The following is an 18,168-nucleotide window of genomic DNA, read 5'->3' as shown; positions in this document are numbered from 1 at the left end:
ATGGAAAATTTAAATAAAGAGTAAACCCATGAAACTAGATTTAGACTGAAGTAATGATATTATAGCTGCTTGATAGATGGACAGTGACTCCCATGCTGCACTGAATTTAATGATTCTCAGAAGCACATAAATGTTAGAGAGAAAATAACACAAAATATTCAAAATACTGAGGAGAGAATTGTGTTACTTCTTACCTCTACCAGTGGATGCCAGTGAGTTATTGGTTTACGTGGGTAAGCCAACATTTCATTCCAATGATCTCTTCCAAGCCCTTCGGCATCAATTCCTGTCCGACATACCCCAATGACCTCATTGTGCCCTACTCTAGGAAACGTAAAGAGACAGATTTTTTTTTTTTTTAAATAAAAATAGTTTTAATAAAATCTGATGTATAATTCAATTTACTAGTTTAATGCAGCACAGAATCCATGCCCAAGGTTCTTCCATTATTTATTACAGATATTAGTTTTAGTAGTAATATAGTAATATGAAGATCTGTAATGGCAGCATCAAAAACCTCCAGCCACTACCAGAGTGCTTCTAGAAGCTATAAAAATAGCAGTGAAGACTTAACCTCTGCCATAAAAAGATTACAGCCCAAAAGACACAAAGACAGAAAAGGACCAGGTTACACCAAATGATCTAGAAGGAAAGCATGTTTAAATTTTGTTGCTGAGGAAGGTGAAATAATAAATTTCCTGCTCCAGGGAATAAATTTCCTGTTCTAAATGCTTCAGACATAATTTCACACTACATTTCCTAATTCTAACTGATGTGGTAATTGGAACTTCAGCCAAAAATGTGAAAGACAAGGGGTGTAACCATAACAGGCTATACCTTAATATTTCTACATGACTGTTGAGGGAATCCAGAAGGTCATTTTCTGCACCTGGCTTACAGATGCCTTAGAATAACGTTTCCTACTTTTCTCTTACTGAATGCTTTGAAAGGAACAGCTGATGGGCATTGAAGGTGTACAAGTTGCCGTGCTATCCTCCCCCTAATAGCACTGCAGTACCCCTTTCATATTTGAATGGGAATGCCTTCCTGACTGAAGTTAGAAAAAAATGAAACCTGATGCTGAGGAAAAATAATCTGAGTTTTGTGTTACTAAACTGGACTTTCACTGTTATTTGCCCTGCAATCTCAAGAACTCATTACTAATAGCCCTTGAACAATGCAGACTTGGCTCAGACATGATATTGTCAATCATTGTCTAATTTAACCTTCAGTCTTAGTGCTACTCTAAGCAGCAGTCTCTTCAGTTCTCAGTGAGGTTACAGATTTGTTGAGGCTTGGAAACATTATCAGTGAGGGCTGAACCCAAAGGTTACAAAGCTTCTTTATTGCATCAACCAAAGAATTACTTATGACTTATTATGACTTAATACAATGAGACAATTAAGCCCCTAATTCTTCCATTGTCTTTTAAACTAGAAGACACACTTGACAAACTTTTTGCATAGTCCAGCCACCAGATGGGGACAGAAATGCCAATGTTAGTGGCAGGTAAGAAGATTGAGAGGTTTCTTCCTCATCACAGTTATTTATGACAGAAATAAAATGAACTGAGCTTTAAAAGTTGAGGAAGCTTTAAACTGCTTCAGGAAAAGGTCCGAAGGCTTTCTCTTTTGTGATACTGAACCTACTTGAATGTTCAGGGAGGTAGAAATCGGTTGCTTGCAATGATCAGATAATGTCTCACTGAAGATTAATGTTCAGAGAGCAAACTGTGCTTACCGATCATAATCCATCACTGCAATGGAGAGGCTGACCTGGTCCACATTCTCTGGAGGGATATCAAAGATGATGGCCTCGTTATAAACTGGATTGAGTGTGTTCTTCTTCGTGGTGGTTTTCCGCTTTTTCAGTCTTCGACCCTCACACATTAGTGACACTTTGACATATGGATCTGAGTAGCAAATAATCAGTTGTGTGCACTTGGACTCAAAGTCATTCAAATATGTATCATAAAAGCAGTGTTTTTGTAGGTATGTCATATTGATAAGACACAAAATGACAAAAATTTTATGACCTTGGGAAACTGTGTTTTCAATGTGCTGTCAATGCAATGCAAAGGTATAGGCTTCTGAATAAATGTACTAAACGTCATACCAGAGATAGCAAGTAGATCTGTACAGAAAGTATACACACTCTCTTACTGGTTCCTTTCACAACCGTGTTAAACATACATATACAAAAAAGGAGTTGCTATTTGTCCACTTTCTGAATAGACTCTACCTTGTTATTTAAAAAAGAAGTAGATTCACCTGATGAGCCAGTTATATCCATTGCTTTGAGATTTCTACATTTGATGACTGTTAATGTCATTCTCCCAGCAGTAGGCAAATAACAAAGGGAAAACATGATCTCACCCAAATCTATGCTTTCCTGAAAAAGAAAAGCAATAATTATCTGACCATAAGGCCAAAAATTAATGCAAAATTCAGATCATGCAAAATTTTAGAAATAATTTTACATTCACAGAGACTTCTTTCTGCAGCTTCAGATGCATTCAAAGAGATTATAAACAAGAACATTCAGAAATTACTTCTACAAAATATGGAAAGAGTAACAATAGGATAACATTTTAGTGACAGGATCTGGAATTGCTAAACTGAGAATTTAAATCAAAAACATGGTCAAAAATTTTTTGATGTCTGATACATTTGTGTTGAACTCACATTGGAAAAGGTGATGAATGTAGAATGTTAAGTTCTGCCCTTGATAAGACTCAGATTCCGTCATCCCCAGTAGAAAGAAATCAAGTGGGATATTTAAATGACACACATTTCCTTGCAGTTTGGCCACTGAAATGTAGGAGTTTTATTTGTGCACATATGTACGCACATGAAAAGTTCATCCTCAGAGCTTTGAAAAAATGAAAGCACTTGTAAATGTTGCCAACCTTCTTGCTTTTATTGTGTTTTGGGGGTTCTGTACCAGAAGAAAAGCAAAGCAAAAGAGTAACACCTCTAACTTTCCTGTCTCAGGGATAATTTCTAGGAGGATGGTATACTAGAAAAGATGGATAAGGTACATATGGATCTTAATAATACTCACAGAAAGATAATTTCTTTATTGAGACCATGTGCTGCAAATTCAAACAAAATGATGTTGCTATACAGTTCAGATGCTACAGCATTTGAGGAATGTGATCTAAAGAAGAGAGGTTCCATCAATTCTTGTTTTTTCTCTCATGAGGAGAGCATGTGATTTCTCTAATATCACACAAGATTAGTTGTTGAGATATTAGTTATGTTCCAAACTGTTTCTGTTCTTTTAAGATTTTAAATACCTCTCCCCCACTCCAAAAATCCAACACACAAACAAACAACAACAACAATTAACAACAACAAAAACATATTAAGAACAATTTAGAATTTTTAAATGAAAGTTTTTAAGGAGCTTGTAAGGCAGTCAGTTTAGTAAGGCAGCAATTCTCAAGTTTGGTCATATGATCTCAAAAGACTATTTTTGACATTACTAAAAAGCCTATTTTTAATATCCCAGCTTCAATATGTTATCTGTCAAACCTGCAACTACTCTGAGTGTGAATTTGAGAACTACTGGATTTATGGTACAGCTGTTCTAGCATCAGAACACAAGTGTGATACATTTTCAAATGATACATGCTAAAATAATCATTGTTGTGTATATGACAAATATGTTGCTAATAGTTATGAGACAGAGTGGGACTTCACGTATTTCAGCTCCTTATTGGAATAGTTTTATTATCTTTTTTTTTGTTAATGCTTTATCTAAATTGAAGTAGGTACTTCAGATCTTTCTTGATGGACTTAACTACGTGCCTCTTTTTCTTTTTCTTTTCTTTTATTTTCTTTTCTTTTATTTTCTTTTCTTTTATTTTATTTTATTTTATTTTATTTTATTTTATTTTATTTATTTTATTTTATTTTATTTTCCTGCCTTGCAGACTCTAGCTCAAAGAATGTAGTTTTAGAATATCTTTAAATTCTCTGCTGCACTGTTAATAAAATATTGTCTTTTGGCTGGTTGGTTCACATGTTCAGTCATTTTACTGGGTTTCTGTTCTGAGAATTAATAGATTGATATGTATTGATAGATTGATATGACATGCTACGAGGGGAAATTTCATACATGTAAAGATTTCTCAGAATTTCAAAATTATTTAGCTCATTCAGTCTACTTTGGATAAACAGCCATTTGACATCCCCTTTGCCCAACCCCTTACTTTGCCACACACAATGAAGAATTTGTGCCACAGAATACACACATAGAAAGTGAGCAAATTTACTTTCCTATTTCAGAAAATATAAATAGAACTTGAACAAATGACGTGTAATTCTTTTCAATCATTTATTGAAGTGATAGATGTCCTCTATTATACTTTGCAGTTTTGTCACATCTGAAATCTATTTTAAACACAGCTTCTGTTACTAACATTGCTTTCTGAATTCAGTCTGATCATTGATCCTCATATGTGTGTATGAAATACATTTCACTCTTTTGTTAGAAAAGTAAACACAGTTCCCCCACATCTAGCACTTCAAAGTGTGAGTTCTGTGTTGAGAGAGGTGATGAAGATGGATTGTATCATAGAGCATAGTGGGCAGAACATGAAAAAGACTAAGAGGGCATAAATTCTTCTTTCAGAGAGATGATTTGTGTAGGTGAATAGAGAAAAAGTCTTCCCCCCCAAGAGCTGTGTATGAATTTGAGTCTTCTATTATCTCTTTCTGTAGAGAAATTATATGCACTCAGAAGTTTTGGTGAGCTGAAATTATAAACAAGAACACAGACAGCGCTATTTAACATGACTTAAATGCTTTTAAAAAAACATTGCTCAAAATACTTTCAAAACTCTTTATGATTGTTACCTCACCTTAGTTTTCTGCAACCTGTGGAAACCTCAGTGCTTAATAAAATGGCAACAATTTGAGGCTTATGCTTGATCCTTTTTCTTTCCTTTCTAATCCCCATGCACTGAAATTATATTGAAAATGAGCTTGGAAAATCCCTTGCAATCAAACCCAGAGTTTTTGACCATGAAATGAATAAACAAGATGCCTTAATGCACAAATAATGATTAGACAATGAACGAGGGGGATGTTTTCACTCCGCACAGCAGGCTGTCCACTGAAATTACCAGGGCTCTGTAATCTGTGCTCTGGTACTCCTCAGTTTGAAGTAAAAAGTTACGGGTTTAGAATTGGAAAAATTATCTTTACCATTCCAATGTTTATGCAGGAATCTTCTGACACCTATGACCTATGCCTAGAGAAAAAGTGGCTCATGTTGCCCTGAAATGCCTGATTTTCACATTGTGGAACAACTCATACTGCTCTATGCAATAGATAAATTCTTCAGTAGAATAGAATACACATTACTTCAGATAAACATAGTCTATGTCAAAGATATTTATGAGCATCTCGTTGTACGATCAAAGGGCTAGAAATAAAATGCGTAGTTACCCTGCACAAGGCAGTAGACACCATGTAACTCACCTCCTTTTGAAGTTCTTTTGAAGAATTGAGGATAAAATTATTCACATATAAATAAATACTATCAGAGGCTGGGTATCACATAAAATGGCTGGGTCATCACCAGTTTTGTTTTCTGTTTTTCTTAACTTGTATGTTAGAGGTTCATAAATTTGGAGACGAAAACACAGGTGCAGACTTGGATAATGAACAAAGTAAAACTCTACATTTAAGCTTTTCATGAAAGTCTGTCTACTGCCCTGATTATAATGAGTAACATTTTTAAACAGCCTGGGTGCTTAGGTATTATTGATTTTAATTGAGATTTAAAAATAGGATTTAAATTACTTCAGAATCCCAGCGCTTTAGAAAATTCATATTTCTCTCACTTTATAATACACTTGATAAATAAGTTCACACAACTCATCTGACAGGAACCCTTCAGTACAAGCAAATCTATAGAAGCCAAAGCATGGACCACATCAATAACTACGCCTGCACTGCATTCCACTTCAAACAAAACACAATTCAGAAAACATGAACCTGGAACCAGAGGCTGCCTCTCCACACTTTTTAAACTATCCTTCATATTATCTTGCATGTACTATATATTAGCATATAACTTTTGTTAGAGTAGTTGTGCATTACTTAGGTAACTCTCATTAAATTTTCTTCCTTTCCTTCGCCTATTTTGAGTTTTTTTTTTTCTTCTTAAATTAATCTTAGATTTCAATTAACAGCCAACTTTACAGATGTTTGTAATGATAAAAAAAAAAAAGAAAAGAAACTAGCATAGCTCTAGCATAGCTGCACTAAGACGAAAATAAGCATTTGTTTGTAATGCCTATCTCTTCTTCATTTATTTCCCTTTTGTGTACACAAGCCATCATACAGAACTAAGGAACTGGAACAGTGGTAAGTGCTATACCAGCTTCAGTTATTTTTATGGTTCCCAATCTACTTCACTGTCCAATCCATTTTCTGGTACAGCAATACTAGAACAAAATAAAACAGAGAAAACACAGACTTCAAATGTGTCAGCTACTGAGATGAATTTGATTTTTTTTTTAGCTATACAACACAGATTCTTTGAATAGTGTAATTCTTATCCCACACAAGAAACCAAACCAAAAACTAATCAGCTGCCAAGGATCTGTATGCATTCATTGCTCCATGGGGTTTTGGTATATCAGTCCAGGGGTTGGCAAAATCAAACAAAAAATAATTATTCTACTATTTTATCAGACTCACTGAAGAGCAGTGGTCTCACCTTCACATTTAACCCTGTAGAGGCAGTAGTAGCATTTCTACGGAAATGCTCCATGTTCACAATGTGGATAAACAGTGGAGGGGTGTAAGAATTTTGAAGCCCTTCAATGGGAACATCAATTAGTTTGATCAAATTTTTAGAACTGTTGTTGCTGGAGAAAGTTTTCCTGTTTCTCACTCTGATTAATGTTTCCAGTTACCATTGAATTCAATCAGAGAGAACTTTCAGCTGAGAATATCTGCAAATTCATTGAGGAAGTTAGTAAGACAACCTTTCGCATTCAAGGAAGTTTCTTCTCATATATAATCCTGAATTGAATGGGAAAAAATATTTACTGATTTAAGTTGACAGTGAGAGAACTTGTGCAGTGTTCCTCCAAGATCTTTGCTGGTTTCATGTGCTAGCAGGAGAGAAGAGATGACAGAGAGCTGATACATGAAATACAGTGTCATTTTTGCATCAAATTTTGATGGAAAATGTACTCTAGCCATTTGCTTAACTGATGTTTGTTTCATGCCTTTCCCTTTTTCAAGTTTTGCAATTCAAACAAAATCTTAAAACAACAACTCAGTGATCTATGTAAATGTTACTGGAACTCAAAATATTATATACTTTTATTGGTACTAGAGTGTCATTAATTTATGTTGTTAAAATATGAATTATTTGCATAATTAATATTGCACTAGAAATCTAATTTCCTAAAAACCATCCTGGGTAGTTTCATTTTCCTTCTGATTATCATAATCTATGGCAATAAATTAATTCTTAATCTCAATTTTATTATCTAGAACTACTTTCCTAATAATTGTAATTTAAATGATGTTTTAGTGATTACGTGAGAAAGTAGAATAGTGAAAATGCTTACAGTGACATGAATTTATTTTGCACTTATTTCCTAAGTAAATGATTTGCACATTTTCTCTTTTAATTTTCTTACTGTATATTGAATGAGCAATTGTACTAACAATCATTTACTAGATGTGAAAGAAGTCATTCAGGCATTTGCATTTCTAGACTCTTAGCTGTTCAGTCACACTGAGGACTGTCTTTCTGTTTAGTATGCAATTAAAAAAAAAAAAAAAAAGACCTTGGATTTTTTGAATACTTCAGAAGGATAATTTCCCAAAATGAAATTTATTATTTCCAATAAAAGCTATCTTTGCATGACCTCAGTCTTCAAGAATCAGGGATGAAATAAAAGATAAAGCTAAATGTTGGGGGTTGAATGAAAAAAAAAGAGAAGCTTGTCCCCTCAGAGAGTCAGCTAAGCTTAATGTATTAAGACATTTCTGCTTTTGAGGTGTAGATCAAGAATTAGAAGAATGATAGAAAAGAGGAGTACAGAGCTCTAACAATCTGTTTTCTCATCTGTGCATTTTGACTTTGATGATATTTATGTTATCACAGACATTGTCAAAAGCTACCTGAAGCTCAATAGGACAGAGAATTCTCCCATCTCTCAAGAGGATTTCACTTTGGAAATCTTGTCCCCACAGCTAATATTTATCTCCCTCTTCTGTTAGTCTTTGCATATCAAATTCAACTCTTCTTCTTCTTCCCAGCACCACTTATTGATTGAGCTGTTCTCCTGGGAAATAAATCAATCAGATTTGTGTTTGTTCTTGCCTCTGTGGAAGATGGTCTGGAGACACTGGGGCCTGTTGCTTCATAATGACTGTGTCTACTGCTTCTGGAGGCCTAAATCTTGTTTTAGCCTGATATCCTGATTGCTCTGGGTAAGCGCAGCTGCTGATTGTGGTCCTGATTGCAGAGAGAGGACTCCCTGAGACAGCAGGCTGGGTCCAGCAGGCTGAATGCTCTCAACAGGAGATCAGGAAACCTCCTGAGTGCTTCTTTTGTCATCCCCTCTGTACATAGCCATCTGCCTTGTGTTAGTACGGAGGTAGTTTCATTTTGCCAGACAGCAAGGAAGCCCATTCCTGCTTCAGAACAGCTGGGGACAGAGATACTTATGCGACCTAACTGTGGCATCTATTGGCATGTGAATGAAACAGGAACTAAGTGGCTTCAAATACAGAGATGCACTTCTGAAGCAGCAATGCATTGATTGCAAAGAGAATATTTGCAGCGAGAAACTCAGAGAGTGCTTAGGGCATAGCAGATCATCAAGCTGAACACTTTAGCATAGCTACCATGTACCACCTGGACACAGAAATATTAATTTTCCTTGAGGAAATTGTATTTTTCATTCATCTAATATTTCCTACTTTTAAGGCAGACTGAAAGTAGCAGTTTGCCTCCAGCAACACAGAATATTAAAATAATTTGTTGTTTCAAACTACTAATAATAATTCAATAATTCATTCAACTCAATTTGTTCAATAATTCAATCATTCAATAATAATCAAAGCCTTCCCTGCTTTCAGTAACTGGAAAGAAACTTGCCCTTTCTCTATTGTCTTTTCTTGTTATCACCCAGACCTAAGGCAGTCCCAAACCTAAATGAAAAACCTAAACACTTTTCCTGTAAAGACTGCCCCAGAATATTGTCTCATCTACTCAGCAGCAGGTGATCACATGGATCCTTTATATCATCATCACTGATTGGAAATGGCAAGTGCCAGCTGTTCTTGGCTATTAGGGGGCTGTTCCCATTATAGAGATGATAAATGTACTTACAAGCCTTTACTTTTTCATGTTTAACATTGTTTCATAGCTTTTATGGATATTTCCAGAAACAACAGTGGTGTAAACCCAGTTTGATGAGGGTGGTTAATTGTAGGACACAGTCGCTTACATTCCCAGTGATAAAACATTTCCTAATAATGCTGCTCTTTGAATGCCAAAAAATCTGATAATCCTTATAATGTGACCTTAAATTTTGACTACATAAACAAATCTATGTCAGCTCTGTACCACTATTACATTACTCAGAGTATGGTCCAGTGTGTTATTTTTATCCACTTATGAAATAGCATAACTATGAGGAAAATTAATCAAAGACAATGGTTGCAATTGCTCTAGACGGACTGCAGAGGTAGGCTTAATTTTTGTTTGATTTTGTTTAAATCAGAAGAATCTCTCAATCTCTCTTCATAACAGAAGTCAATGTCAAATAGGATTACCTGTGTGATGTCCTACACTGGCGAGTGTTTGAGATAGATCTACTGAGACAAATGTTACTGTCTAGTTTTTTTGTTTGTTTGTTTTTAAGTTACCTAAGCATTTCTGTCTTTTCCAACAATGTTATTCACTTATATTCCAAGTGCTTTAGAAATAGCAGTCACTCATCATGTGCATCATATGAAGTCTGTATCCTTACATAACCTTTTACAACCTTTAACATCCCACTTCACAAATGGGAAAACTGAAGCACTGTAATGTTTGGTGCTGGAAATGAAGTAGTAATCAAGTTCCATCCATCTACATGAGATAATTCAAGAGGCTACAAATATGTGACATCTCCATGACTAACATCCCCAGGAGATGACCATTATCCTGGAAGTGGCTTTCATTTAAATGTTAAGTCCTATTAATTTTTTAATCCGATTGCATAGTGTCGTATAATTGGTTACACTAATGGAGTTCACAGAATACCTTTACTTTCCACGAATATTTTGGGCAATGATGTTAGAAGCAGAGATTTCCAAAGCAATCTATCAAGATTAAAAGAATAATCAGAAGTTAATACACTTTTAAATCCAGAAAGTGTTAGATCATAACAAGAGGGGGACTTTTATCCTGAGTGATTTTACAATACTGAATATTTGCACTTAAATGCTTGTTATCAATTCAAATACATTTTTTTTTTTAGTATTCACTATATATAGACAGTAACAAACCTCAGAAATATATGCAAAGCTCACAAGCACTTTGCAAAAACAGAAGGCAGATTTTTTGACTAAATAGTTCATGTAATATTGTTTGCTTTTGATGCTTTGAACTAATCCCCTATAGTGTTTTAAGAACTACAGTATTCCAATATACTGAACAACCTCTGCAGGTGGTCCAAAGCTGCCTCTGGTTTGTCTTTTTATTAATCAATCAAACAAACAAAAGTAAATGATGGATTATTTATTGAAAGTTCAACCACCCAGTTATAAGCAAAAATTGGGGATGTTAATATCATCAGATACTTCTTTTTCACAATCAATTTTACACCAAATTTATCTTGGTAAATAAACATTAAAAATGAAAATGCTTTAGCACTTATAACAGGTACATGCTACATATTATACAACAGCTACAGGTTTCCAACAGAACATGTAACAGAGAAACAATGATATGAATGAAAAATTAAAGGAACAAAATACAAACTACAAAAGATGAATAAATGTCAATAATTGAAAACTATAAGAATAAAAATGAGTACATGAGGGACCAATCCTGCACTTCTAAAATCATTTCAAATGACTATCTTGAGGGAAAAAAAAAAAAAGAAGAAAAAAAAAGATTCAAACTGTGGTCTCCCACAGATTCATTGGTTTTATGGCCAGAAGAACTCAATGCAACCATCCAGTCTGATCTTCCCTAGGTTTTGTATTTCCTGTATCAAATAAAAAAAACCTTGCAAGCAAAGCCTTTAAAATTCTCTTAACTACTGACAGTCTTTGCATAATGGACAATCTCCTGATCTGCTGTGGTAACGTTCTTCATTGGTAAAATTTTACAGTCCATTTCCTTGGTAAATCTGTAAATCTCTTCAACTCCTAGACTGTAGAACCTTGTGTCATGAAATCAGATTCTTTCCAACTAGGTAATAGGAATGGGATTTAACCAATTTCTAACTTCTCAACAGAAAATCCTTGACTATGGAAAAGACATAAAAGACTCAAAGCTGAGGAGAGGCCACTTCTGTGGTGTATTTTAAGTTTTTAGCTCTTTTAAGTTTTGAGTTCTTTGAGCTCTTACTTTTCCTGTTTTCTACCACTTACAATTTAGCAACTGTATGAGTAAACCATTGGGTACAGGAAGCATGTCTGACCAGTAAGGCTGGAACCTTCATACAACATACATGAAAACAGAGCAGAGGCGATGAAGGAAAAAGAGTGAGAGAAATATATTTACATATTGGCATCTTGGTTCCTATGCTATACAATGTAAGTATGGACCTTCCTGCTAAGACAGCCACTTTATTTATTTATTTATTTATTTATTTGTTATTATAGGTTCTTTATGAACACCAAAGCATGTGTTCCTGGAGAACAGTTATTTTTCACTAATTGCAAAACTATTTGAGTCATATTTTTCAAAGCTTGACCCAAGTCCTACTGACTCTGGCAAGCACTAACTGCTAGTTAGTGACACTGGTAAACTTTAGATCTGGTATGTAACTCTATAATTCCTTACTGATTAACGTCTTATGCACTGTTTATTGCTATGCAGGATTGGCTCCCTCATCTTACAGTTTCTGAAGTGTTGGAATTATTAGTAAGCAAATTTTAATCTACATGAAACAACTGAAGTAAAACACAAGGCAACACATTGCACATATAATAACAGAACACCCTATAGGAGGGTTTCATTTTCAGAGGAAAAATCAAATAAATCAGTTTCTTACATAATTAGCTGAGAATAAGGTAAGGCTTGTGAAAGTAAGCAGTCATTGAATACTAGAATATATTTCCTATTTTTGTGTGTGTTTATTGTTAACGGTTTAGGTGAGGACAACTTATTCAGCCTGAAAGGCTGAAATCCAAAAACTAAATGCTTTCTCCTAAATTTCATACACACTAAAAAAAAAAAAACAAAAAAAAAAAACACAGAATGAACTAAGCACTATATCTGCACGTTCCAACCCTTAGTGATGAAGAAACTTGGATTAGAATTCAGTGCCAAGATTAGCAAGCCTTTTCATCCAGATGTTTATCAGCATCCCTCCCCACAGCATCATCTGATATGGCATTTCAATTTGCCTAAAACCAGTGATGAACAATCCAGGTATTCTAACTTACTGAAATTGTTCTATTTGTCAGCTAAAGATCTCACTCATATGCCTGTATATATATATATAATGTTACTAGGATATTATTCCATTATTCCAAGACCCTAAACACAGATTTAATTTTAAAGGTTGGAAACATAGCTCTTAATTTTACCTTATATCTGAGCTTGATCAAATAAAGCGTACATAGTTGTGGTTTTCTGGACATGTGCCAGAGGCTGTTCAGGCCAGTTTGGTAAACCCCACAGTTAAAATAAATATTTTCCAGAATTCACAAACTTCTGAAAACTGCCCTCATTATGAGACCATAACTCTGTTGTACTTCTCTCTCCAGGAAACATATTGCTCATACTCATACTGGTGAGCAAATCCAAGTCCTCTTTGTCTTCCTAGTCATGCAGACCTACATTTCCCTGTCCAGCAGGTATGCACAGCATGAAAATATTTGGGAAAAGAAGCATGGGAAGCCTCTGGCTCTATCAAAGGAATGGTGTGAAGCTTCTGTCAATGAAGCAATGTCTAGTACTTCTCTGTCCTCTGTTCATCCCTGCTACCCTATAGATGGCAGTCCAACTCATGCTTAAGGACACGGATGACAGACTGTTTTGGTTATCTCTACAGAACAATGGATGGGAAATTTTTCTACATAAATAAGATAGCTTAAAAACAAAACAAACAAAACAAACAAACAAACAAAACAAGCAATCAAAAAACACTTGTTTCCCCCTTCTTCTCAAATTCTAGCCAGGGAAGATGAGTTTGGATTTCTATGTTAACAAAGATAATGGCTGGACACTGTTGTTTTTCCTGATGGTAGCTTGTCACCTGTTCTATGAGTGAATTGCACAGACCTCCTTTTCTTGCTCACAACAACAACAAAATAACAACTTCTTTTTCCTAACTTTCCTTCCCTGTGTCTCTTGAGTTTTGCTAGCAACCAACAGCAACACAGATACATCTACTAGGGGACCATAGGCACAGGGCAGCCAGCAAAGAACATTTTAAAGTTCAAGTATTTTGAGCCTCTCATGTCTCTCACAGGATCCCAACCCCATAAAAATCTGCTAACAAGTGCAGAACGGGCTCTGCTCCTTAATAGATGGTTACTTTGAAGGACAGGGTATTTTCCTGCCAGGAAAATGCTAATAGCTCTTGTTAAGCAGTGACTTTTTGTGATGTACTATTTAATTAATAAACCTAATTTACATTTGTACAGTGAGCCATGAGGATGATGGTATGTTCTCAGATTTTTTTAGTAATTAAATTTTATAGCTTCCTAAGCATCTTATTCTCTGTGCTTAAAGGAAAATATTGACTTTTTTTTTTTTTTTTTTTTTTTTTGTCTTCCAGAATCTGCTGATAAACAGGATGCTCTGCCATCATGAACTACAAAAGAAAAATGAAAATATCACATTAATGGTTTTGGTAATGGTAACACATTACTTACTGTGGTGGCACAGTGGATGTCTTTCCATACATTGGCTTCCCTGGAGAGATCTGAGACTTCAAAAAGGTTATCAAGAATTACTTCCCCAATCATGTCATGTCTAGAAAATCTGTCAAAATCATAAACACTGAAATGCAATTTCCTGTTGCTGAGTTGATCATAGGCTACAGGAAACTGAAAGGTTTCATCAAAGACAGGATTTAATGTCTTTCTGTGAACTCGTGTCTGAAACTTCTTTTTCCTATCTGGAAGCAGATACATCTTAACGTAGGGGTCGGATGTTCCTGTGAAGTCTTTAGCAGGCAGATCTAAGGCTTTGATAATTGTGACAGCCAGAAGTTCATTCTCATAATCATACCGGAGAGTGAAATTAAGTTTTCCACATGTTTTCACATCTTCTTGTTGCCCGTCAGAATCCACAGACTTCTGTTTGTAGAGTTCTGGTTTTATTCTTCCAATGCTGGTTGTTGTCTCTCCCCTTTGTAAAATTGGATCTGTCCCCATGTTAAAATCAACACTGGACACTTGCATCTGTCTTGGCAAGTGCCTCCTGAAAGAATTGTGCCTGCACACACACACACAAAATGAGCCATAGTTACCTCCAGAAAAAGACCTGGCTATTCCTAAATAGAAAATACATCGAGAAGACTAAATTAATAAGGGTTTGTATCTTTAAAATAATTTTAAAATAATCCCCCAAATGTTTTACAAGTGTTAAAGCATCTTTGAGAGGAAATGATCATTCAGAATGAACTTCTTGACCCGAGAGACATCCAGTGTCCTGGCAATACATATATTTATCACCTCATTTTCAAGCTATGCAGCTGAGACTGCATTGAGGTTCTTTCAGAGAACAAGTTCACAGTTCCAGCATTACTTGATCCCACTGTGCTATTGCATGGATAAAATGTAGCCATGAAGAAAAAAATCACCTACAGACAACAGACTTCCTTCCTGTTGTTTGGAGGCATTCATTGGCTGTTTTCCAATTAAATGTTTACCATGCTTAACACTGATTGCTGTGAAAGGCCTGAAAAGGCCATGCAAAGTTTAGTTTGGAGGTTTTCAGCATAGTGCTTTGCCATCACACAACATTTTATGTATATCTATTGGGTATTCAGTACACTGAGGTACAGGTTGCCTTCTCCAGTAACAGTGTGAACATTTTATTCTGGCTGCAATACATTTCAAAGTTTTGGGTAACATTTTTCTGTGATAGTTTTTATTTTCCTTATGTTTTCATACTCCTCTATGTATTATATTAGAAAACTGATTCATGTACTCGTACCAAGAAACATTATGTTTAAATCATCGTAATTCTGAATACTGTGTAGCATATATGTACATATTTATGGACTTATCCTGATTCACGAACATCAATAGAAATTTTTACCTTTTCTAAGATTGAAATCAAACCTCTGGTATGCCATGCAGTTTTAAAGTAGTATAAAAATATTGACCAAAAGGTTTCATAGAATTAATCATTAGCAGATTCCATTCTGACCATACTGTCCAGTTTATTTTTTGGACATTTTCATATTTCCTTGGTACTTCACTACCCTTACAATCTGTACTGGAAATGCTCACTACCTCCTCCTGTGAGCGTACTTAGTTGTCATTAAAAAACAATTTAATTGTCAGAATTTCCTCTGCTTTTTGCAATCAATTGCTTATTAATGCCAAATGCAGCCTTGCCTTATTGCTTGGTTTCCCTGTGGTGTTGTGTTCTGAAAACAAGAGGTGTCACAGCTGTGTGTTTCTTTCTTTAAATCAGAAATGCAAATTGTCCATTTGAAAGCAACCAGGACTCATTTTATAGATATTATTTGTATTTTTGCGGTAAGTGAAGTGGTTGCAGAAGGCACATAGCACAAAACTACTGCAATTTAGCTGGGCAGAGATACAAGAGGGTAATCTGCAGCCATTAAATAATAGACAAGAATGTTTCCCATTTTGGCTCTTTCAGTACTGCTAGGTGTAGCGAACAGTCTGACTGTAACAAAAGAATAGGGCAGGGAGAACTTCATAGGCTAGGTTTGATGTCGCTCCAAAAAAACCAGGTGTTTTGATCTCAAATTTAGACGAATAATACACCCCTCTCATAATACATTCTACCTTTCATTTGTTTCTTAAATGTTTAAGCTCCCCAAATTCATAGCATATGATGTCCATGCTGGACTGGAGTGAGGACTAGGAAGGCCCTAACTAGTCAGAAAACATAACCATGTCCTCAGGGAGTTTCAGGGCTTCCCTTGAGCCTTTGCCCACTGGAAAGTCCTGTCTCATAGGTGTGGCAAACACAAGGGAGGAACTGAAATCCACCCAGAATGTAGTGGCAATAAAAATTTGGGCATGCAGTGATTTACGTGCTACCTCTCTGGTATCTCTGACTTTCTGCCTATGCAGGGGAAACAGTGAAAATGCCTGCATGCCATTTCCAGTGTGAATGAAACTGGATACATGACAAACTCGTTTTTTTTTTTCCCTAGAATTTGTTGCATTTATGAAGATCTGAGTTAATACTTGTAACATGTAAAAACATGCACCTATGATTTCTAATTTGCCAACCTCCTTTCAAATTGTCAAACGTTGCGTACAAAAGATCCTCTAGTGAAGACAGTCATTGTTGTGAGGTGTCGCTAAGTAGAACAGTGCAGCTGTATGGCTATGCCCCATGGGAACCAGCAGTGCTTTTGCTCTAGTAAGCCAATGCCCTAATTACATAGTGCCTAGTATCTGTTCTGAGTCACAGCATTTCACCAAGATGGCTAATCGGTCTGTTAATTATTAAGATGGTTCATTGTTGTCATGGCAACATATTTGTCTTCCTTTGTTCTGCAATAACAAAGGACTTAATGACTGTTATAATGAAGTACAAGGATGTCAGGCAACCAGGTTGTGAAGGTGCTGTGAAGCTACTAATGTGTGCAAATCCCGGCACTTTGACCACTACTGGCTTTTACATACCACTCCTATAATAGACATGTGTTCTATGACAGAACAAACACATTTTGAGTGACAGTAAGTCTGCACATAAATCTCTAATATAAAATGTGCTTGTACAGGAATAATGATAGTGTGAAGCTGTTTTCTTACTCAGTAAGATTGACATATGTAAGACTAAAAAGTAGGATAGGATGCTGATTTATGATATGACTTGAGATTTATGACATGTGGCTCTGGTCTAGCTTTACTACATGACATTAGAGTGATGTTTTGGAACAAATCCAGGCATGGACACCAGCACTTAAATTGTATTTAGACAGAACTGAGGCTGCTGTTTCCTCCTTGCAGTCATCAAATTCAAGAGACTTGCTTGTTTTTCTTTAAACTTAACATTTCCAAGCACCTCACTTTTGCATTTATACCTCTTGGGAGCAGACTTACTCTTGTAGAGCTGAATGGCAAGTTTCTCTCCCACCTAACACCAAGGAGCTCAAAGCACTCTGAAAGTTAAGGTGAACATTTGAAGGATGAAATATCATAGAAACAATACACTATATTACAGAATAACTTCACAAAGTTCTGGGAAAAGTGTCTTTCTCCAACACAGAGCAAAAATGCATGTGAATGAACACCACTGATGCAGGAATTCTTCTATTGTAGTAGTTTACTAGCTAATTGGGATCAAGGACTGAAGGACTTTTTTTCTTTTTTTTCTTTTTTTTTTTCTTTTAAACTAGCAGGCCTTTTCTTATTATTAGGAACTACGAAAATGGTATCATTCTACTTAAGCAGAAATTTATCATTTCCCTGCACTAACATGTATCATGGATATCAGACACCAGAGCCAGTTTTTAATCATTATGTCATCCAACATTCTGTCACATGAAAGAGAAGTAGTAATCCAGAAAACTGGTCTAAATATCCTGCCTTCATCTTATATATGACATTCTTGGCAATAATAATTAATATGGGCTGTGGGAAGGTTTAGACTCACCAAGCAGACAGGCAGGGTTATAGAAAAAATGCATTTGCAAATACAGAAAGGATGATTTCTAGGTACTTTTGAAGATACATCTCATTCTAAACAGTTTGTAACAAGGTGTTTTGTTGTTGTTTGTTGTTTGTTTTTGTTTTG

The 18,168-nt window shown here is 35.5% G+C and overlaps 1 protein-coding gene across 1 annotated transcript in view; it reads right to left on the bottom strand.

Moving 5' to 3' along the window:
- The window catches only part of SYT10 (synaptotagmin 10), a 39,783-nt gene that overhangs the window by 6,691 nt on the left and 14,924 nt on the right, over positions 1-18,168 (bottom strand). Inside the window, exons 3-6 of the mRNA XM_080593381.1 lie at positions 14,088-14,652; positions 2,271-2,391; positions 1,741-1,912; positions 195-324 (exon numbers count right to left, since the gene is read on the bottom strand). Coding sequence (XP_080449507.1) covers positions 195-324; positions 1,741-1,912; positions 2,271-2,391; positions 14,088-14,652 — 988 coding nt within the window. The remainder of the gene's footprint in view (positions 1-194; positions 325-1,740; positions 1,913-2,270; positions 2,392-14,087; positions 14,653-18,168) is intronic.

This window comes from Anser brachyrhynchus, assembly GCF_964034855.1.
Source record: "Anser brachyrhynchus genome assembly, chromosome: 1".
Lineage (NCBI taxonomy): Eukaryota > Metazoa > Chordata > Aves > Anseriformes > Anatidae > Anser > Anser brachyrhynchus.
Note: the sequence above shows the minus strand (reverse complement) of the source record. Positions and strands in the feature narration are given on the sequence as shown.